The following is a 23,933-nucleotide window of genomic DNA, read 5'->3' on the forward strand; positions in this document are numbered from 1 at the left end:
ACTGATTTCAAAATCCGGTCGCTTTTAGGTACGGTACCCCGAAGACAATTTCCATATATACATTCGAAGCGTGTGGGCTGGTTGAGAGCGCTGAACGCAGTACTCTCTTAATCAGCCTCAAAACGCTTAAGGCGGTTCTCTGACCAATCAAGATGCATGTTTAAGAGCCTAAGGCTATTTCAAACCGTGGGATAGGTCTTTACTGGTCCCTTGGCCCTGGGGTCTTTGTGATGGTTAGAGCTCAGGGCTTCCGCTCAGTTCAAGTCCTCCAATTAGCCGGCATTCAGCCTTCCCAGTGAGCCGGCCCCCTCCAACTTCTCCCTCCAAACCGCGTGCGCACCCACATCCAACGCTCCCTGGTCCTTCCCCGGGGTGGGGGGGCCCTGCACTGCGCCTGCGCATCCGGCCTAGGCTCCCGCCCCTCCCCCACCTGAACGCCGGCGCGCGCCTCAGCCGTTGAAGGGGCGTGGCCCGCGAGGAACAGGTCTCCCGCCCCGGAGTGCGCGGGCTCGCGCGCAGACAAAGACATTCCACAGTCCCTGCCCCCTCCGCGCACTCGGCCAGAAGGGGGAGGAGACACGTGTCCCGCTAGCGCCGAGTCACGTGGAAGAGAAAAACGAACGAAGCCCGCGGCGACCCGCGCAGGCGCAGAGCGCTGGGGCCTGGGCCCACTGCGAGGGAAAAGCGGCACGGGGAGGCGGCTTCTTCGGGCGCCTGGGTGGTGCGCAGGCGCCGTGGCTAGACGGGGGACTTTGTTCTCCGCGGAGAAACCCAAGGGCGGTGCCGGGGGCCGGCTGCGCACGCGCGCCGCTTCATTTCCGGTGCTTTCTTTCGCTGGGTCGCCCGGGTCGCCTTCGGTCGCGGTCGCTCAGGCTCTCTCACCCCCGCTAACCGCCGCTCGGCCTTCCACCGCTGCAGCGTCGCTTCCTAGATCCTTCGGCCGCCCGTCCTTCCCAATGCAGCGCCGGGACGACCCCGCCGCGCGCATGAGCCGGTCCTCGGGCCGTAGTGGCGCCAAGGACCCCTCGGGTGCCCACCCCTCGTTGCGTCAGGCACCGTCTCGGCAGCCGCCGATGCCTCACCGTTCCCGGGGAGGCGGGGGAGGGCCCCGAGGGGGCGCCCGGGCCTCTCCCGCCACGCAGCCGCCACCTCTACTGCCCCCGTCGGCCACGGGTCCCGACGCGCCAGTAGGTCCAGCGCCGACCCCACTGCTGCCTCCCTCGGCTACTGCCTCGGTGAAAATGGAGCCGGAGAACAAGTACCTGCCCGAGCTCATGGCCGAGAAGGACTCGCTCGACCCGTCCTTCACGCACGCCATGCAGTTGCTGACAGCCGGTAAGCGGGCTGCCCCGTGCCTGTGGTCGCCCTGCCACCCGGGGGCGTGGGTGGCAGCGGCTTTGTTCCTCTCGCTTCCCGCCCCCTCGGGCCGGAGGCATTTGCGAGCGTCCCCTGTCCGGCAGTCTGCCTTCCCAATCCTCTTTCCTGCCCGGCGTGCGCGGAAGAAGCCTCCGGGAGGCCCGAAGGCGTCCCTGCGATCTCGTAGCGCAGAGATCTTGATGGATGGCGCGGAGCTCTCCGCCCCTTTCCGCTCCTTCCCCCTCCCTGCGCTCGCAGCTGCCCCATGCTCCGCTTCTTCCAGAAATAAACGTTTGCCTTTCCCTGTCCGCGCAAAGGGGAAGCCGTTGCGACTGCTGGTGGCGGTGTAAGAACTGCAGACGCCTCGGAAGGGGGAGGGTCCCTGCAAGGGGGAGGGCTGGGGTGCCTGGGTCCCACGTAGCGGCCCCCGGAGCTTAAGTTTCCCCGGGATCGGAGCGACCCGTGGGAATCGGGGCCTGATGGTCTAAATCAGACGAGCAACTGCGGCCGCCCAAGAGAGTCGTTGCCACCGTGGCCGGCCCCCGTTATTTTGCCCTGGCTGCACCACCTTCACGTGGACGGAGGGGAGGGAACTTTCGTGGGTGGGATGCCCGAGGGAGGGAGGGGGGTGGTGGTGGAAGGTGCGCGGTGCCGGAGCTGGCAGACCCCCGGGGTAGTTGGGGCTTTTTCTTTCTGTCCAGCAGTGGAAGCTAAAGAATAGGGATGGTAGTCTTTGTTCTCTGTAGACTGACACTTTTCGTGTCGGCCCTGGCCGCTTAACTAGTCGCTCCTATTTGGCTACATGTTACAGGTTAAGTTTTTATTAAGGAAGCAAAATTTCGCAGCTTTCAACGCTGCGTGAGCAGTTGACTTGGGCTCATGTTGATAGCAGGGCAAATCAATGAAAATACTATTTTCCTCCCTTTGTCCTCCTGGTGGCATAGTGGCCGCTAACCCATAGTGGCCGTTCTAACCCACCAGCTTCCCTAAGAGGAAACTGTAACAAGTTTGTTTCCCTAAAGGCTAGTCTCGGAAACCTTGTAGGGCCCTTCTGAGGCTGAAGGGACTAGGCAGTGGGTTTGGTTTTGGTTTGGTAAGGGACTTGAAAAAAATTTTAATGAAAGAAGTGAATGTATTTTGCCAACACATAAAATAGAACTCTACCCTGTAATATTCATAAAATAAAATTTCCTGAAGCTTTTTTCTCCTGACTTGAAAAACAATCCCTAAAAATTCCAGTTTAAAAACAGCTCAGAAATATTACACTGTAAAAGCCACCTTTTTTTTTCTTAATCATTTTATCGGGGCCTCTTACAGCTCTCAACATTCCATACATCAGTTGTATCACGCATATTTGTACATATGTTGCCATCATTTTCTAAACATTTTTTAATTTTAATTAATTTATTTAATCATTTTGGGGGGTCTTACACAACTCTTATCACAATCCACATATACCTCCATTGTGTCAAGCACATTTATACATTTATTGCCATCATCATTCTCAAAACATTTGCTTTCTGCTTGAGCCCTTGGTATCAACTCATTTTCCCCCTCCCTCCCCATTCCCTCATGAACCCTCATTTTCTAAACATTTACTTAATACTTGAACTTTTGTTGTGGGACCTTTACTTTTTTAAAACCCAATAAACAAAAACATGAGAACGTCAAGAAAAAACAATTTGATGTGCTGCTTACCTTTTTCATTCATTGTTTGTTCTGTCTACATGCCCGGATTGCTGTTATTTGAGTTATTCTGTCAAGTTCTTCCAAGGCAATAATTGCTTTTAATCTTTTATGTTTTTCATAGTACTTTCTATATCGCAAACATTAAGTGTCTGACTGGATCTGAAAAAAATGTACATGTAGATTGAGGCGTGTCAGACTAATTGGTTAAAGATTGACTTGATTTACTTATCCAGATTTTAAAAATCAGTCCGGATTACAAGTATGAGGGGAAAAGAAAACTTTAGAACTCTAAAGTGTTGGCTTGCGTTTGGAATTCTGGTTCTTGACTTAATGGCCTTAGGAGGCTTTCTGAGCCTCGGTAACCTTCATAAAGCCACTTTACAGATGATGGCTTAGACTACATGGTATGTAAAAGCACTAGCACTATTCTCTTTGACCTGTAATTATTAGGTAATAATCTGTCACCTCACTTCTAGTTATAAATCCATGGCACTAAACAAGGTTGTGAAAACTCCAGGATTTAAAATTTTTTTTTGCCTTAAACCCATTGAACATCCAGTTTTTATTGTCATCTTTCAAGTGAAAGATATCTTGGGATAACCATTAAGAAAATTGATCTTTAAAATTATATTTTCATCTTCCTTTCATTGCTTTACTTGCGTCTACTGAGAGTAGCTTTTAATTTTCTTGACTTTGGCTTTTTTAATGTTCTTTTAAAGAACCAAACTCAAATATTAATTGGTGAAATGAGATTGAGAGATTGTTGGCTCAGTGAGAACAGAATTGAGATCTAGAGATACTTCTTAAAATAGGATATACATGAAAAGGTGTTTAGGCTAAGCTTTTTAAAGTTTTTCAGAATGATCTGGAAAAGGAACTTCAGTCAGACAATATCTTAACAGGACAGTGAAGATGACAAAACCACAATGTTCGGGACAGAAACCCAGGTTGCGTAGCCCAGCACTTGTGACTGACTCCTCCAGGACTGCTCATTCCTTTAAGGTGAAACTTAGACCACTTTTTTTTTAAGGGCAGAGATAGTATTTTATTTTCCATCAGCTCACATTGGTTTGTGGGACTTGCTAAATGTAAGAGGTCAGATTTAAGACCACTCTTAGAGACTGCTGCCCTTGCTGTTTTGTTTTGAGCTTCTCGACATCTGATGCACCATATACTTTAATTAAGCATTATGTACATTGGCCACCCCTGATTAGAAGATACGCAAGTAGTAAGAATATCTAATTTTACAGTGATGTAAAATGCCATGATATGTAAGCAATAAAAACCAGTTTAAGGTGTATGAGGCCATAACCCATGATAGCAGTACTATTAAACCTTTCTAGAACATGCTAACTTATGTCAGGAAACCTGCTACTCATGATGCAGTCTTCACCCTCCTGGCCATCCAGTGAAGCAGGAAGACTATCCCAGTATTACTTGTCATTGTTGTTAGTTCCTGTCATGTTGATTCCAACTCATGGCAGCCCCTGGTATGGAGTAAAACATGGTTTTCAGGACTGACCCTTTGGAAGCAGATTGTCATTCCTGTCTTCCGAGGTGCAGCCCGGTGGATCACACCACTGACCTTTCAGTTAATAGTTGAGAGCACTTAACCGTTTATAGTACCCAAAGTACTACAGATGAAGAGTATTTGATTACAGATAAAACAGTTCTTTACTGTGTTTCCTGATAAACATGGAACTCAGAGCCATCTGGTAATTCCGACTCAGGGACTTCATAAGGCAGGGTAGGACTGCCCTTGTGCCTTTCCAGGACTGACTCTTGTGACTCTTTATGGGAGTGAAAAGCCTCTTTCTCTTAAAGCAGCCAGTCAGTGGTTTTGATCTAACCTTGTAGTTAGCAGCCCAACACCTAAACACTGTAAAACTACCAGGGGTTAGTAAACCGGCTCTAGAGCCATGTGTGCCTTTTTCAGTACATACATGTGGCTCTGGAGTAAAATTCAAAAATTGTAGACTATTATTCAGATAATGTGATTTCATCTCAAAGTTTGCTGACCCTTAGATAAAAGGAATAGCTTTTTCTTTTTTTTTAAATTTTTTAAAATTTTATTTTAACAATTTATTGGGGCTGAGACAATTCTTTTCACAGTTCATACATATACATACATCAATTGTATAAAGCACATCTGTACAGTCTTTGCCCTAATCATTTTTTTCTCTTTTCTTCTTTTACATTTTATTAGGGACTCAAACAACTCTTACCACAATCCATACATATACATACATCAATTGTATAAAGCACATCTGTACAGTCTTTGCCCTAATCATTTTTTTCTCTTTTCTTCTTTTACATTTTATTAGGGACTCAAACAACTCTTACCACAATCCATACATATACATACATCAATTGTATAAAGCACATCCATACATTCCCTGCCCCAATCATTCTCAAAGCATTTGCTCTCCACTTAAGCCCCTTGCATCAGGTCCTCTTCCCCCCCCCCCCCCCCCCAGGAATAGCTTTTTCTTGGGCTAGAAATATTTGAGATTAGAGTTAAAAAGACGCTTTTTTTCATTAGAAAGTTTGTGAAATGAGATCTATAACCAGGTAGAGCTAGAAAGCCCTACTTTCTATAGATATTAAAATAAGTAAAGAAAATTTTACTTTTTTTTGTTTTTTTCATATAAACGTTTAATAGCGAAATAGAAATCTTGGCACCTGTGAACTGATAAAAACTATGGCGCCCTTGGTGAAATCACTAGGAAGTAGACGGAGTAACCACCTGCTTAGCATCCCCATCCAGTCTCCTTGTTTACGGAAATTTTACTTTCAGAAACATCAAAGTATTGCGCAATCAAATTGGAAACTGTCTTTTAGGTCTAGGTCTATACACTTTCTGAAGGAAGTGTTTCCCTCACTGTGTTCTTCCCCAAAGAATTCTATGCTCTTTAATTTACACCGTGTCAGAATGGTAGCTGGGGGAAACATACACAATTTTTTCAAAAGAGTAAAGGGGAAGGATCAGGCCTGTAGTGTAGGTGGTTTAATAGGGTTTCTAAGTAAAATTCTCCTTAGCCCATGCTACCATCAGAGAATGAGCAGGTACATTATGATATAAAAACTTTCCTGGAAGTAACATTCCTGGACTTTTTCTCAGCAATGCATTTTTCTGAGAACTTCCTAATACGCCCCTGTAATCAGCCTGTGTCATAAGCTTTCTGCCTTGAATTGAACTGGCCCAGAAAGTCATCTCAGGATCCACTCTTGATTGGATCTCCTTTTCGAAGGTGCGCTAACCAGACTATAATTATTATTGAGAGAACTTGCAACCACTGATCAGAGACAAGTTTAAACATTTTGCTTGAAATCCATGCATGTATGAACTGGCAGGGGGCATTTTTTCCCCACATGACCAGGAAATTTAAAATTTTGTTGAAGGAGATGAAGATTTGAACAGAAATAAAACCATGCCCTTGGGGAGAAGGAAGGAGTCCTGGTGATGTAGTGTTAATATCTGTTGAACTGTTGGCTATTAGGTCAGCAGTTGGAACCCACCATCCACTCTGAAAAAGAAAAATGAGGATTTCTGGTCCCATAAAGATTTACAGCCTTAAAAAAAAAAAAGATTTACAGCCTTAGAAGCCCATAGGAGCAGTTCTACCCTATTGTCTAGGGTTGCTGCGATTTGAAATTTACCAGATGGTTGTGAGTTTGGGTGTGTGTGTTGTTTTTCACTCCAGAGAAGAGGAGGAAGTGTTATTAGAAAGTGATGGTACTTGAACATTTACCTTTAAATTTCAACTGGATTTTTTTCTCCTTAAAATTTTTTTTCAACTGGTCAAGTTGAATATAAAGTAGCTGAAAGAGCAAGGGAAGATAAATAAGTTTTAAAATTTTTGAGACAGGAAATAATAAAAACCTATATGGACAAGAACTTAAGTAAGCAACACTTGAGGCCTAAGTGGAGTAAGTTAAAAGGAACTCTTTTTTTTTGTTTTGTTTTTTTAATTTTAACAATTTATTGGGGCTCATACAATTCTTTTCACAAAAAGGAACTCTTAAACATACATTGGTGGAAATGTGAATTAGTACAGGTTGTAGTACAGCCACATAGAAAAGAAACATTCACATAAATACCTCATTCATAATTTGATGGCACCTTGCTTATTAAAATTGTTCTATCATAGATTGGATACTGTGATACATTTATAAAATGAAATCCTTAGGACAGCAATGAGGAACTCTGTTGGTGTAGTTGGTTACACATTGGGCTCTGATCCACGTGGTCAGCTGTTAAAACCACCACCATTAGCTCCACGGGAGAAAGATTGGGCTGCCCCCCCCCCACACACAGTTAGTCTCAGAAACCCACAGAGGTCACTATGAGTCAGCATTGACTCCATGCCGTGAGTTTGGTTTGTAGTTTGTACAGCAGTGCGAATGAAAAACTAGCCATATGCAACAACATGGGGAATCTTGGAAATCTAATATTGGGTGGAAAAGTAAGTTCCAGAGGACTACCTTTAGTGTACTACTTTCATAGAACACAGATACTGCAAAGATTACGTAAAATTTTGTGAAGCGTGAATGTTTTCGTGCTAAAGCAGTTTACTTCAAAATTGAACTTGAGTTTACAGTCTTCGGCATTTATCCTAGATAAGTTAAAACTTGGCGTTTATAAAAGACCTGTACTCAAAGGCACATAGCAACTGTGTGTGTTAACATGCTAAAAGCCAAAACCCTCCAACAGGTGAATAGTTAGACCATGGCACAACTTATGCCGTGCAGTACTACTCAGTGATAAGAAGAAAGGGCTTTTAAAAAACCTTTTATTTCCTATTTTTACTTTTTGTTATGATTTGGTGACAGTTTACAAAGCAATTGATTATCCATTCAACAGTTTATATACATCATTTAAAAATTTATTGTGGTTTACATGAAATCATGAGCAGATCGTGCGTTTTTCACGGGAATTGGAATCTGCCCATACTTAGGGAGAGAGACGAGCTTTGCCACTCTCTTATAGGGTTTAGTCTCAGAACCTATGGGGGTAGGTCCACCCTTTCCTGTAGGGTCCTGTAGATACAGAATCCAATGGATGGCAGTAAGTTGAGCTGTGTTGAAAAGTGTCACAGGGTTGGTTGATTATGCTTCAACTGGCATACAAAGTCTAATAGCAATGTCTGCTAAGCTCAAGGGATGCGGTTCAAACCCACCACCACCACTTCATCTTTGGGAGAAAGATTTATAACCTCAAAAATTCTAGCTAGGGTTGCTGTGAGTCAGAATTGACTCTCTGGCAATGAGTAATTTGTTGTTTGGTGTAAAGAGTGACCTGGGTGTAAATATTTCTTCAGACACTAATGTGATTTTGATCTTTGGCAGTTTACTTGTCTGACCCCAAATTTCTTCATCTATTACATGAGGATGTTGCTGGTTATAAAGACTAAATGAAATAATGGAATAGTCCTAACAGTAAAGGCACTAGATATGATTATTTTAAGTGTCTGGCCAGGAAACAAATAGGTCACCTCTCTATGCTGTTTACAATTCAACTTTTCCTTCTTTAGTCTGGGTCCTCTCAGATCTCCTGGGGCCCAGGCAATGATCACTTAAAGGAGCAGGTTTCAGAAAGGTCTAGAAAGTACATTTGCTGGAGGGAGTCATTTTGAGGAAACTTCTCCTTAAAAAAATGTTTCCCCTCTTACTGTTATAATCAGCTCTAGCTCTCTTAAGGGAAGTTAAGCCAAGGAGAGAAGTACACAGTAAAACTGACATCTGAGATACTCGCAAAGGCCTTCCATTGCATGACACTGTGAGTGTATGGACTGCACTTCTCAACATTTTATCAGAATCGACTGTTCCTTGTGTGCCCTGTGAATGAGTGGCACACAATAGAAGAAACAAAGGATTAATCCTTACAGTATCAGAAATAAACAAGCTTCAAAAAGAAACCACTTACTGCCATTGTGTCAATTCCAACCCACAGTGACCCCATGGAACAGGCTTCTGCAGCTGTAAGTCTTTACAAAGGAGCCAAAGCCTCATCTGACTCTTGCCAAGCTGCTGGTGGTTTTGAACTACTGACCTTGTGGTTAGCAGCATAACTCCTGACCCACCAGGGTGCCATTATCAGACTTAGGAATGGTTATTTAACCCTGGAGTTTTTACTTCCTCAATTGTAGAATGGGAATTTTACCAGCTGCTTTGCTGGTTACTTGTTGTATCTTTGTTAAAGATAAATGATGTAATATTTGTAGAGTTTGATATCTATAGATATGGAATAATTGCTTACTCCTAGAGCTCATAAACATCAAAGATAACCCTTCTTGAAGGCTCAATTTGCTTTTTGGTCTTTTTGCTTATAAAATCCTGCTTTTTAATATTTGTATTAGTCCATTTTAGATCTTTACTGAATACTCTAAAAAACTCGTTCATATTCTTAAATGAGAAAAACTGGATAGGATTCTAATTAATATGGGACTAGTTGAAAATAGCAGAAGGATCCATGTTCTAGGAAGGCATGGATTCATCATGTGCATTATATTGCATTGAAACACCTTTTTTTGCTGGGTTCCGTTTTGCAGCCCTGCTACTGATAGGAATACAACATTTTGAGTTTTTCCTCTTGTACTGACCAAGACAGGTTTCTGGACAGTGGAATGCAATACACTGAACCTAATCTGATAACTCAGTGCTGTAGAGTCAAGGCTGATGCATAGTGACCCCACAGAACAGAGTAGAACTCAGTAGGGTTCCAGGGCTATAATCATTACAGAAACAACCTGCTACATCTTGTTGATTAATTAATTAGTAGCTTAGAGTATTTAACAAGAGGGCCACCAGGGCAATTCAAAAACACAAATATAGTTAAAACAGTTTTGTTAATTTGTGCCACATTGTTACGAGTGGCATAGCCATGTTTCCAGAATTGTGGTGTGGTCCCTTTGAAACTCAAGAAGAGGTATTTTCAGTGGGTAGGCTTAAAAGGAGTGGCCAAGGGGGAAAAAAAAGGATTGGCCAGAAAACCTTAATATTAGCAGTAATTGAGGAGAGGTAGAGGTCAGGGTATGCCACCAATGAAGGGTAAACATAGGATTTTGAAGGAAACATTAGATCTGTTAGTTATGAGATCCAATTTGTTTCTATTTCAAGCTATCATTTGCAATTATAAGGATTTAGTTAAGGATAATTAAAAATACTAACAATTTAAATTGTAGCCCTATAGGACACACAGTGGAACTGCCCCATAGTTTCTTTTTTTTAAATCATTTTATTAGGGCTATCTAACAGCTCTTATAACAATCTATACATCCTTTGTGTCAAGCACATCAGTACATATGTTGCCATGCTTTTCAAAACTTTAAACATTTTCTTTCTACTGGAGCACTTGGTATCAGCTCCTTGTTTTCTTCCCTCCACCCCCACCCTTCCACTCATGATCCCTTGATAAATTATTGTTATGTTCATGTCTTACACCATCTGCTGTCTCCCTTCACCTATGTTTCTGGTGTTTGTCACTGGGTGAGTGGGGTTGTAGGTCCATCATTGCAATCAGTTCCTCCCCCCCCCCCCCACCTTCCCCCTACCCTCATGATATCACTAATCCCATTATTGTTCCTGAGGAGTTTATCTGTCTTGGATTCCCTGTGTCCAGATCTCTTTAATCTGTACCCATGTTTCTCCTTTAACAGTTTTATTGGCACATAATATACATAGCATATACAATTCAATAGTTCAACCATTCACTCATACCAAGGAGAATTGTGCAATCATTGCCATATCCATTTTAGAACATTCCCCACCCACCTGTAGGATTTCCAAGACTATAATCTTTTGGAAGCAAAATGCCATGTTTTCCTCTTTTGTGGTGGGGTAGGTTTGAATCGCCAACATTTAACAGCAGGTGCTGTCGCTGGGCCTGTTAGCTCACTGTATATGATGATGGCTGATTATGCTTCCAGAAGCAGAAGCCTTCGATTTGAAGGTCTATACTCTTTTTTTTAAAATCATTTTATTGGGGAGTCATAAAACTCTTATCACAGTTAATACATCCACTGTGTCAACACATTTGTTCATTTCTTGTCATACATCAAAACATTTTCTACTTGAGCCCTTGGTATCAGCCTCTCATTTTCCCCTCTCCTTCCCTCATGAACCCTTGATAATTTATAAATTGCTATTATTCATGTCTTACACCGTCCAATGTCTCCCTTCACCCACTTCTCTGTTGTCCTTCCTCCATGAAGGTCTGTACTCTTGAGTCTGTCAAATCCAAGTGTTTTTCATCTATATGCTTCCCTGCTGGACTTGGTCTAAAGGTTATCTTTTAAAAGTAGTTAATGGTGTAGAGTTGCATCATATTTGAAATGGGGCATTTCCCCCCATAAACCATTGGTTTTCAGAGTCTGGTGCCTCAACTAGCAACATAAGGATCGTCTGGTGACTTGTTAGAATGGCATATCCGCAGCACAAACGATCAACTGGAGGAATCCAGCAGGGCAGCTTAACAGACCCTGCAGGGATTTAGATGGCTACCGAAGGTTGAGAGCCGTCTTATCTCTGTCAGAGGACCGATTGTAGCCTTGGTGGTGTGTGGCTTGGCATTAGACTTCTGGCTAGCAGCAGGTCGGGTGGTTCAAACCCACCAGCCACTCTAAGGGTGAAAGATGAGGCTGTCTGCTCATCTTGGTTTACTGTCTTGAAACTATGTAGGAGTCATTGAGTTTCTGTGGGTTTGGGCGGGTGAACTCAGAACTCACAACTCACTCTGTCATTAAGTCTTTTCTGACTCGGCGACCTTACAGCCTAGGAATTGCACTATGTACATAACACTTTATGTGGATGGAGAGAGCATGCTTAACTTACCTCGGTTGTATCTCTTGTACTTTGTTCTACTAGGTGCCTGGTCTTTAGCAGTAAATGATCGGGCTTGTTTCTACCCCTTCATGTAACTATATAAGTTCAATATTTGAAATTGACTAAAGTTCCTTAATGGTAGAGAATTTTACAATTGCACACTCATATTTGTTTGTGATGACATGGAGTCAGGGGACCTTTGTACAACAGAGCACAACACAGCTCCTGCCATCTCCATAATTGTTCTTATGTTTGAGCCCATTGTTGCAGTCACTGTATCAATCCATCTTCTCAAAGGCCTTCCTCTTTTTCTGCTGCCCTTCTACCAAACATCCTTTTGTCTGATCAGTGCTATAAAAGAAAAGGTCAACCTTTATAGCAAATTCATGAGCTATTGCCTCCTTTTTATAAAGGAAAAAAAACAAAATTCAAAGAAATTAAATTACTATTCTATGTTCATTCAACTATAAGAGACAGGCTCAAACTTTTTAAAAAAAGAATTATCTAGAACACTACTGTCTTTGTGGAACTTTTCAAGATAAGACTACACAGCATTTTTTTCCTTTAAATTTTACTTATTTTGTTATTGAAATTAGAGTTTTTTGCCCTCTTTTCTCCATACCATGCCTGTTAATATGCTAAATTAGTTTAATTTTAACCATTTGAATCTCATCTGTAGAAACCTCATACAGCTTGGGTGTTTCCAACCAGTCTCACTGAAATCAGCATATTGGTTAAAACTCTTTGGCCTCCTTCATACAGTACTTTGTGTTACTCCTTTAAACAGACTTGGAAGTTTGCCTTTATTTACCAGAGCACAAAGAAGTCAACTTCTTTTTGTCTCATTCAGAAATTGAGAAAATTCAGAAAGATTCAAAAAAGGATGATGATGAGAATTACTTGGATTTATTTTCTCACAAGAACATGAAGCTGAAGGAGCGAGTACTGATACCTGTCAAGCAATACCCTAAGGTAAGGCAAAAAGTACTTTGCTTCTTTTGAATGATCTCTGTTGGCGTATGTCATGGGCTTGGAGGTGTGATGTGTCGGAAGCTTAAGCCAGTGAAGCTTCTCTTCACACTTTTAGTACCTGTTTCCCGCACTGCTTGTGGTGGATCCAAGTCAGTAACTGAGAACATAGCTGTGGGCAGGAAAGAAAATGAGTTCTTTATTATCAAAAAGAGTTCCTTTCTCAAGTGTTTGGTCAAGTTTTGCTCAAGGTTTAAATTAAAAAAACTTAAACCCTGAAAAGTTATTTCAAATGATTGACCAGAAATCAGTAAGTCTAAATAAAAGGAAATATAACACCAATCTTTGAACTATATGAAGTTATTAGTTTTCATTTTTTACTCAAGTTTACTTTTTTTTTTTTCAAGTTTACTTTTAAACAAATACTTTTAGAGACCATGATAGTAATATTTAGCTTTTTGAAATACTATTCTGAGGTCACTTCCTTAAAATTGTTGGATGTTTGCTAAATACTGAGGGTTACACTATGATATAAAAGTAAAAGCACCAGACAGACCACCAGGAGAAATTCAGATTCAGTTCTTGAAACTGCCATTTTGTTAGGCTAGCCACAGACTGGCGGATCACTGTGTTGGTACAATCTCAGTATGTCCTTTAGTAAAAAGGGACTGATAATGCGCTACGTGTTTAACAGGGTTGTTGAAGATCAACGAGAGATGTTTAGAAGTGTTTTATATGTGAGGGAATTTAGAACTCAGATATTTAACGAGTTCTTTTATTTCTATCAGTTTAATTTTGTGGGGAAGATACTTGGACCACAAGGAAATACAATCAAAAGGCTGCAAGAAGAAACCGGTGCAAAGATCTCAGTGTTGGGAAAGGGCTCGATGAGGGACAAAGCGAAGGTAAGCTCAGCATTGGGGAGACAAGAGGATGCCCTGGTGTTTCCTGCTTGCCTGGAGGCCAGTAGGGCTCTTAGGAAAGCACGCATTTGATAGAGGTCTCCTTCAGGTTGGGCTCAAGATGACAGACCAAAGTAATTTTCATGCTTTTGCAACCCGAAAAGGATTCGAATATGTCTGGTGATTGTTTGTTTTCAGACTTGTGATTGTATGTGAGGGAAAGAGCAATAGCAATTTGGGTATTAGTGAGTTGGTCTGTTTAAACTTGGGGAGGGGATCTGGCTGAAACTTGCCCAGACTAAGACTAAACTGGATAGCACATTTCCTTTCTTCCCCAAACATGGGGAAACAAGGGCACTAGTGTTGAGTGCAAATATATTTGAGGATTAGTTCCAACTAGTTGGAATGAGGTCTGCTAAATGAACCAAGAGTATGATAATTCTAAGAACAGACTCATATAATTTCCTCCTTAGGCGACAACCATATATGCTCTGTATTCTGGAAGTACCAAGACATTTTTCACCAAATCAAACTCACTGTCTTTTTGAGTCACTTTTGACTCAGCCACCCCATAGAACAGAGAACTGCTCCATGGGGTTTCCAAGGCTGTCAATCTCAACAGAAGCACAGTTTTTTTCTCCCACCCTGTGGGCAGCTGCCTAATGAGTTTGAACTACCAACCTTTTGGTTAACAACCAAGTATGTGACCTCTGTACCAAGATTCTTTAAACTTCTCACCAAAATTGATGCTCTTAGCCTTGTAGAGACTACTACTTAGAGGAGACACGACCTGTTTCATAGGCCCCTCTTCTTCTGTCCAGGGGACACTGGAATCCAATTAAGGGCGAAGTCAGCTCATCTTATATGAGCTTCTCTGCCTGTCCTGACTTCCCAGACCATATAAGCAGAGCTGGTGATTAGCAACTGTACCTGGAATTTAAAAGCAAATGCTCAATAAATAGCTCTTCTCTGAATGGAGACTGGAATTGAATTTTTCTCTTTTGTGCCTTCTAGTTGATACTTGAGCAATTTAAGGTAGTAGTTAACTATTAGCCCCAGACCGTGGACAGGTTTAGCAGTTTGTGTAAGTCGTTCTCCAGAGCCTGTTGTACTATCTTAAACTTTACTGTTTTTCTTAGGTATCAGGGTTATTTCTTGTTTACCTTCTGGCCTGCATGTACAGGTGCCATTTTCTCCCTAGTCCATGTGCTGTGATGTTTATCTGCGTTTTCCACAGGAAGAAGAGCTGCGCAAAGGTGGAGACCCGAAATATGCCCATTTGAATATGGATCTACATGTTTTCATTGAGGTCTTTGGGCCCCCATGTGAGGCTTATGCTCTCATGGCCCATGCCATGGAGGAAGTCAAGAAGTTTCTAGTACCAGTAAGGAAATCCTTCTTTTGTATTTTCTGAGCAAAGAAAGGTTGGGATTTTGTGTTATTGCTAAGTCAAGGTTCTTAACCAGGGTCTATGCATAATTGGAGCTTACATATATTAAATTACGCAGTTACTTCCATTCTCTTGTGAGTTGGTCCAATATTTCTAATTCTCAAAGCGCTGCGCACAAATGTTCTTAGGCTGTGTATAGGAACTTCAAAGGGTTTGGGGAAACGTCATTATCTTTTAATTCCACTTTCCACAAACTTTCTGAAGCCCCTTCATATTTGCCTGTGATAGAGCCTAGGCTGAACTGTTACTGTGCTTGTTTATCTGTTATTGTCCCCTTGCCTAGAGTTAGTTTTGTTTTTTATTTGTAAAATTTTTTTTTGATAAATAATTGGGGGCTCATATAACTCTTATAACAAACATTCCATACATCAGTTGTATGAAGCACATTTATACATGTTACCATCGTCATTTTCTGAACATTTTCGACATGGGTCATTAGTATCAGTTTTAGTTTTGTGGCAGTGTCAGTATATGTTGTCAGTTTCCTGGGTCCATGATACTGCCCAGTATTATCTTGTTAACAAAGATTAAAATTTTTAAATCATTTTAATGGGAACTTTTACAGATATAATAGTCATATTTTTTTCACATCAAGCGGTATTGTACAATTTCTACCACAATCAGTTTCAATACATTTTCTTCTGGAACTCCTTGAAAACATCTCCCCTTAAACTGAGATTTTGGTACTAGTATGAAACCTGAATGTTGTGAAAGGGCACTGGCTAAGCTGGAAACTGGATTCTTACACTCAAGGAGTTTATTCTGTAGACTCAAGAGTTTAGAAGAAATGGCAAGAAACCTACAGAACCCACTACTGAAGGATCACATGCTGACGTAGTGCATTCAGAGTATTCTAGAGTTTCCTCTAGTGGAGTTTGATTTAGAAGAGATGCGATTATTAGAAACTTGGCTGTTCATGATATTAAATAGATAGTGTATAGCTTCTTTTAAGACTGTGAGATCCAGAAAGACATGGGACAGGCCAGATTATCTGTCTTGCTCATTACCACCTAAACAAATTGTCTTATTCTCTGAATAAATAGGGATGCTTTTTTAGCTTTGTAGCAAGGCTTAATGTTTGTCAGATTTAGCAGTACTAATGAATGTTTTGTTTAATGCCAAGGATGAATTGAACCTTAGAAAGGATTTGGAATATTTTTCATCTATAATGGGTCAAATTTCATGATTTTATTACTAAATCTGGAGAGGAAGTGAGGCATAATCTCTTGCTTTCTTGTTAAAGCATAAAGGAAGGAAACTCGATATGGTGTCAAAGGATGTTAGAATTGGAAGAACAAGTTATAGGCAATCTGTTCCCATAATCCCGAGCTTCAAAGACTCCAACACTGTCTCACATACCTCAGCTGCTGCCTAGCCCTCCAATTGCTCCCTTCCGTCTTTGTAGGCTTCTCATGAACATGGAACAGTCCATTTAAAATACCCTAGGGGAAACCTCTGAACTGTAAAGGTTCCCTGAGAGGATTTTCGGTACTATTTTTGAGGTGTTCTATTACAGCAACCTGAGCTACCCACAATATGGAGGCATGCAGAGGGCCTGCTCATCTCTTTAATATGGTCTTAGAAGGGACACCTTACACAAGGTGTCCATGCCGAAGACCTTGGGAAAACATTTCTGCCAGGGAGATTTGGTTTTCCTTAGTATTGATGTGCAGTTGGAGAAATCTGAATAAACGAGGGGAGTTACCAAAGAAATCTGTTTTTTTTTAAGCTATGTATTTAAATTATTTTACAAAACAACCTTTCACGTCAAAGTACTCTCTATTACACTTAATACATTTGTCAAATCTTTGATTCCATTCTTGGAAACACTTTTCAAACTCATCTGTTTGGGTGGCTGACAGGGCCAGGGCCCCTTGTTTTTTTCTTCACCTTTTCTACATCGCAAATTGGTATTCTTTCATATTCGTATTCATTCAAGGAAACAAAAAGAAATGAGAGATGCCAGGTCGGCAGAGTAAGGTGTCAAACTGTGGCATCTATTTTATTCATATATTGTGGGGTTGTTGTTTTTTGGTCATTTTATTGGGAGGCTCTTACAAATCTAATGACCATCCATCATTTAATTACAGTAAGCACACTGGTACATATGTTGCCATCAACATTTCCAAAACAGTTTCTTCTCCTTGAGCCCTTGGTATCAGCACCTCTTCCCCTTCCCCCCACCCACCTCCCACTTGTGAATTCTTGATCAGTTATAAATTACTGTTGTTACCAGGCCTGTTTTGTCGCACACTAGTAGTGCAATCTTTTAAGAACCTAAGTAGAAAGCATGATTAACAGTCTGTCCTGGCAGAATGAACTCCAAATGTACTATCGACTGTTCAGGAAGTTGACGCAGGTCCAGAATGAGGAAGATTATCATCAATAGACAGTTCACCTTTTTTGAAATGAGGAAACCACTCGTACACTTGAGTTTTTCCTGAGCAGGAGGAACGTGTGTATGTATGTGCAGTGCATGTATGCACATACTTCAAAAGCTCTGCACAGCGGTCTTTTTTGGGGGGGCGGGGGAGTACCACCTTGTAGCCTGGTCTTGGTTACCTGCTTCTCTGATGTAAATCTGTAGCAGCAGTGATGTATACGGAGAGGTGGAGAGTTGAGGGAGACTGGTGTTCAGTGCCGTGGAGTCCACAGCTTCCTTGTTTATGACAGAACTAAATACTGCATTGCCGTGTTCCTTCTCACTGTTGCTATACTTGAGCTTGTGATTACAAACACTGTGTCAGTATATCTAGTTGAAGATAGTCCTCTGTTTTGTTGGCTCTCTCCTTTAGCAAGCATGATGTACCTTTCCAGGGACTGGTCCCTCATGATAGCATGATAGTCTCAAAATATCTGCTTCTATAAAACATTCTGGTTGTACTTCTTCCCAGACAGATTTATTTATTCTTTTGACTATCCATGGCATATTTAATTTTCTTCTCCCAACACCATGATTCAAAAGGCATCAGTTCTTGAGTCTTTCTCATTCTTCGTCCAGCTTTTGCTTGCTTAAGTCAGGCGAACCTTAGTCCTCTCAAAATGACATCCTGGCCTTTTAGCACTTGTGAGAGCCATTTCCCAGTGCTGTGCATTGTTTGATTTTTTTTGACTGCTGCTTCAATGGACGTTGCTTGTGGATACAAGTAAAAAGATTTCCTGGTCATGGGGAGGGGATACAGACAAATAAAATGAAATCTAACAATTGCATTTTTCTCTGTTATTGGTCCTGTTGGGAGGATTGTTGTTTTCTTTCATGTTGAGGTATGATCCATGTAGATTGCTGTAGTCTGATCTTCATCAGTAAGTTCTTCAAGTCCCCTTCCCTAGTAGAAAGCAAGGTTGTCTAACATCTACATATAATAGGTTGGAAATCAGTCCTGATCCTGAATTCTTCATATAGTACCGCTTCTCGTATTATTTGCTTGTCATAGATTTAAAAGGTATGGTGAAAAGGATAAGCCCTAATGCATACCTTCCTGAATTTAAGCCATAGAGTAGGGGCTTGTTCTATTTTTTTTAATGTGTCTTGTTCCATATATAAGACAAGTTCGAAGTATTCATGGGAAAATTCTGTTATCTTCTGATTCCTTTTTTCCACACCTCAAGCACATTCTGCACGAACACAGTTAAGTGTTCAGGTATTCCCATTCTCTGCCAGGCTACCCATACTTGTTATAATCCATACAATTGAATGCCTTTGCACAGTCAGTAAAGTACAAATAGACATCTTTTTGGTGTTTTCTACCTTTAACCAAGATCCATCTGTAATACTTAGAATCTTCTGGCTTTTAAGCTGAAAAAATTCATGCACTAGTGGGGCTGAATATCTCTGGTCAAGAAATACGTGGAAAGACTTGCAATTTTTTTTAACTTGTCTTTTGAAGTCTACTTCTTCCCACTGGTGAAGAGAAAAAAGTGAACCTGTTTTTACACATATGATCTGAGCCCTGTTTTCTGGCCATACCCGAGAGGCTGCTTGGTGCAAAAGGAAGAGTACTGGACTGGGAATTCTATGTAGGTCAACGTGAACAAGCTAGTTCACAGCTCTTAGTCTCAGATTTCTTGCTCATCCCAAACATGTGTGAAGCATCTGCTAGATACCTAATACTGTCTTTGGGGCGGAAATTACACATGTGACTCCTGAGGAGCTCATAATCTATGAGGAAGACAAATAAAAATTCTCCATAATGTGGGAAGGGATTGGGCAGAGATTGTTAGATATGCAGTGAGATAGAGAAGGGCTTGGTTGGAAAGGCATCAAGAGAAACTTTTTAATAAGGTAATATCACCAATGACTTGTAAGGGTAAGTTAGTGTTCCTCAGGAGGACAATAGAGACGATGTAGGCTAATGATTCAGAGCCTAGATTTTGGAGACAAGTGTGTATTTACAGCTATAGTCTGTCACTTTATAACTGTATCCTTAGACTGGCTGCTTTATAGTACCCAAATGTGTTTTCTTAGCAGTATAGATGGGGTGATCTATATAAAGTTTATTAAATAATTTTCAGCACACAGCTTAGTTAACAATAGTGGCTTTTATTATCCCAGGGCGAGGAATGTATTTGCAGAGAATGATGTGTTGGTGATAAGTTGTCTACCTGACTGAACTACAAAGGGTTCAGCCTGACTTGATAGGAGGCTGTCTAGGGGGAGAGTAGAGAAGTGCTCTGGAGAGCTGCGTGGGGACCACCTTATACAGAGCTTCATCAAATAAAAGAGAGGCGTGCTATTAAGACTGTCTTCATAAAAGGTGGCAAGTAAGACATTGGGTTTTAAAAGCTGTGCTTAGCATTTGAGGCTCATGTGGATCTTCTTGGCAGAAAGTGGAGCTGTTACAAAACATAACTTGTTCTCATTTGCAGGATATGATGGATGATATTTGCCAGGAACAGTTTCTTGAGCTATCTTACTTGAATGGAGTCCCTGAACCCACTCGAGGACGTGGGGTGCCAGTGCGAGGCCGTGGAGCTGCACCTCCCCCTCCTCCTGTTCCCAGGTAGAAAAAGAAAAGGAAACGGCGAGAAACAGACAAGTTGGTGCTGTTCTCTCTTTCTGTCTGTTTTTAGCTGCAGTTTCAGAGGGAAGCTCAGTATTGGGTGGGATTGTAGATCTTGGATTCTTAAATTACAACCAAATGTAGTCATGCTGAAATATTTGGTCTTTTAATTTTGGAAAGTACTATCATTTTTAAATGGTCTCTGGCTTTAGAATTGTACCTCTTAGGTAGATGCGTTCAAACTCCAGGTCCTTTCCCCACAAGCTCTCGCCTAAGCTTTAATCATAGTCTAGTCATCATAAGTCCACATAGCTCCAGATTTTGCAAATGAACCTAACTTGAAAGTTACCTATCTAAAAAGTTTCCTTAACACTTTTTTTGCAGAGGCCGAGGTGTTGGACTACCTAGAGGGGCTTTGGTACGTGGAACATCTGTGAGAGGAACCATCAGCAGAGGTACCACTGTGACTCGAGGAGTGCCGCCGCCACCTACTGTGAGGGGTGCCCCAACCCCAAGAGCCCGGACAGCGGGCATCCAGAGAATACCGCTGCCTCCCCCTCCCGCACCAGAGACCTACGAAGAATATGTAAGAAATGTGAACATGCTGCCACTTCCCTATACCTAAAAAGTTACCCAGAAAGGTGAAAACACCAGACCCTGGGCCGTGGTGGTGGGACTACCTGTCTGATTTGAAATCTGCTCGTTTCTAGCCATTAGCTTTAAACTCTGAAAAGGTTTTGACATTATGGGCATGACTTACTACTTGTGAGTAGATAAACAGGAAATAATAAACTGCTTGCCCTAATGTACAAAGTGTACTAAAAAGCATCCCACTACTTCTGACAGTACTGAAGCTCAGTATTACACTATGAAAACTTCTTTGTTTTTACGTAACCCTGTCTCCTAATTGTTCCACGGTGATGTTTATTAAAAAACATTTTGGAGGACTTTTTTTCTTTTTGTTAATCCGGAAAACTGCTATACCAGAGATAGCAGATATTTGCTTTCTCGACACTCTGTGATTCCTTTGATCTCACTTTTTTGTTCCAGGGGTATGATGACACATACGCAGAACAGAGTTATGAAGGCTACGAAGGTTACTATAGCCAGAGCCAAGGGTGAGTCAAAACAGATTGCTATTTAATGTCTTAGTGAAGGATGGGGAGGGATTGGGGAACTGATAGATAGATTGAAGCAGCACACATCTCAAGAAGCCATCTTTTAAAAATTTTATTTGGGGGCTCATACAACTCATCACAATCCATCCATTGTATCAAGCACATTTTTACCTTTTTTATCATCATTCTCAAAACATTTTCTATTTGAGCCCTTGGTATCTGTTCCTCATTCTCCTTCTTTCACGAACCCTTGATAATTTATAAAATTTTTTCCCTGTCTTACACTGACCATGTCTCTTTTCACCCACTTTTTTGTTGTCCATTCCCCCAGGGAGTAGTTATATGTAGATCATTGTGATTGGTTCCCCCTTTCTCCCCTACTTTCTCCTTCCCCTCCTGTTATTGCTACTCTCATTATTGGTCCTGTTTTGGATTCCCTGTGTTTCCAGTGTGCATCCTCTGGTCTAGCCAGATCTGTAAGGTAGACTTGGGATCATTATAGTGAGGGGGGAGGACACAAAGAATTGGAGGGAAGTTGTGTGTTTCATCGTTGCTATACTGCACCCTGACTGGCTCACCTCTTCCCTGACATACTCATGATATTTTATGGATCGTATAGTATGTGTTTTGACAATATATTGTAGCTTTCAAACTAAACATTTTCTTATCCCATTCACACAGTAAAATGCAGAAGATGTGGAGGCATTTGGGAAGAAGGTTAAACTAAAACATTTACTCTTCAGCTTTCTAATATTCTGTCTTTGGCTTTCAGAGACGCAGAATATTATGACTATGGACATGGGGAGGTTCAAGATTCTTATGAAGCTTATGGTATGTGTTAATTTCTGTGTTGGTAGAATTTGCAAGTAAGTGCCTGGGATGATACTGATAATTGGATTATTTAGAGTTACACCTAAGAAGAAACCGTTAACAGTACCAGGTGTTAACAGAAGTCCTATTTAAAGGAGGGACTGTTTATTCTTGTGCTATTCCTCTTGAAAGGCTAGGTAGATGTCCAAGACCAGGGCTCCGGCCCGTCTGGTTGGAAACAATGCCATTGAGTCGGTTATGATTTATAGCAAACTTCAGGTCTGTATAGCTGTCCCGTGGGGTTTCCAAGGGTGTAAGTTTTTCCAGAATCAGTCCTTGTCAGTTCTGTCTCCTTCAGAGTGGCTAGTGGGTTCAGATCCCTGACCTTTGCTTTAACCCAGTATGTTACCAAAATTCCTTTTCCGGTTGAAACAGTCTTTGAAGCTGATGTGTATTTTTTTAAGGGTTATTTCCATCTTATTTTGGCCCCAAGAACCTGGTTTATATTTCTAGGTTTTGCTACTGATACCTAGGCTAAATTGATAACATAATAAGCTTAATCATATTTTCTATTGTCCCACCCAGCCTCAGTTTTTACAAAAAGGATCTCATCAAAAAGAATCTCACTGTAGAGGAAATGCCAGCTGACAAAGACCTAAGAGGGCAAGCAGTCAGCCAGAGCCTAGGGGGCAAGAGTAGTTCTTAGAACCTGTACCAGCACTGAGCTGCTTACTGATTTGTGGACTTCTCAACCCAGTCTTTAATCCCTTTAAAGAGCTTAGATTCTGGATTGGCAGTAGAACCAAACGATCTTCACTGAGGTTTGGTTGTAAACACATTGCTCAAGAGTGGCCTCAGGAACCAATTATGGCTCCATGTTAATGGGCCCCAGCGGGAGTGCCATGTGGCAGTTGGTGGATGCAGAGAGAACAGCCTTTTAAATGGAAGGTATTTTCAGCATACCTGAGAGAATTCCAGTGCTTGGCAAGGGTCTTGGCAACTGATGGTTGTTCCTCTGAAAGCCCTGAAAGATTTTGACAGTGTCCCCTTTCCTCTAACTGAAAGGGAGCAGCCCAGCCCCTTAGAGCTGTTCATAGAGTTCAGTTCCTCCAATGAGCTACTTGCCCAAGGAAACAATTCTTTACGTTTTAAATGGTACTGGACAATTGCCATCAGTCACACTGAACTGTTTTTCTTAGATGCCCATATTTAGCAGGTCAGTGGGATAGCACCCGGGTGGTTCTCTTCATGGGCGAGACAGCACAATGGGGCCTCTGTGGGCTTGACTAAATTGCGTTTCTCTTTTGCCAGAGGAACAACTAAACTGAAAGAGGTAGACTCATCTGTGTGTTCCTTGGGGGAGGTTGCCACTGTTATTAACCTGTTTTTCTGCTGTTACTAAGAACAGAATTAGAAAATAAACTGCCTTCCTGGTACTATGAAATCACTTGAAAAGTGATGGGTGTAACAATAATAATAATGTAAATGTGTATAATCAGCTCAGTTCTGGGTACCTTGAGATCCATACAGACATTTTAGACTTCGTGAGTTTCTGAGCCAGGAGTTTGAATGCTGGAGCAGCTGGAGGAGGAGTAGCTTTAGGGATAAGTTTGCATAGAGATAAAGTAAGCGAGAAAAGTAAACTTGTGGATACAGCTCATTTTCACAAGAGGTCAGCTCTAGAAATAAGTAATCATCTTCCCAGTTGTACCCTGTTGTTACAGAGGGAGACCATAAGGTCTTGTGGCTTCTGTGGGTTGGCACTAAACACGAGAAAGCGGTCAATGAATTCACTACTATAAATCACTTACTTACC

The 23,933-nt window shown here is 41.7% G+C and overlaps 1 protein-coding gene across 5 annotated transcripts in view; it reads left to right on the plus strand.

The window, feature by feature from the left end:
- Positions 1-789: 789 nt before the first annotated feature.
- KHDRBS1 (KH RNA binding domain containing, signal transduction associated 1) overlaps positions 790-23,933 on the plus strand; it is a 38,492-nt gene continuing 15,348 nt past the window's right edge. For 4 of the 5 annotated variants that reach the window (XR_012784991.1, XR_012784994.1, XR_012784990.1 and 1 more), the window contains exons 1-8: positions 790-1,335; positions 12,719-12,840; positions 13,626-13,742; positions 14,977-15,123; positions 20,056-20,189; positions 20,574-20,775; positions 21,240-21,307; positions 22,080-22,138. Coding sequence is in view for 1 of the 5 variants with exons in the window: in XM_075553424.1 (XP_075409539.1) it covers positions 957-1,335; positions 12,719-12,840; positions 13,626-13,742; positions 14,977-15,123; positions 20,056-20,189; positions 20,574-20,775; positions 21,240-21,307; positions 22,080-22,138 (1,228 nt within the window). In the remaining 4 variants the exon portion in view is untranslated. The remainder of the gene's footprint in view (positions 1,336-12,718; positions 12,841-13,625; positions 13,743-14,976; positions 15,124-20,055; positions 20,190-20,573; positions 20,776-21,239; positions 21,308-22,079; positions 22,139-23,933) is intronic. The other variant, XM_075553424.1, reaches the window with a different exon arrangement.

The sequence above is a fragment of the Tenrec ecaudatus genome, chromosome 1, assembly GCF_050624435.1.
Source record: "Tenrec ecaudatus isolate mTenEca1 chromosome 1, mTenEca1.hap1, whole genome shotgun sequence".
Taxonomy (NCBI): Eukaryota; Metazoa; Chordata; class Mammalia; order Afrosoricida; family Tenrecidae; genus Tenrec; species Tenrec ecaudatus.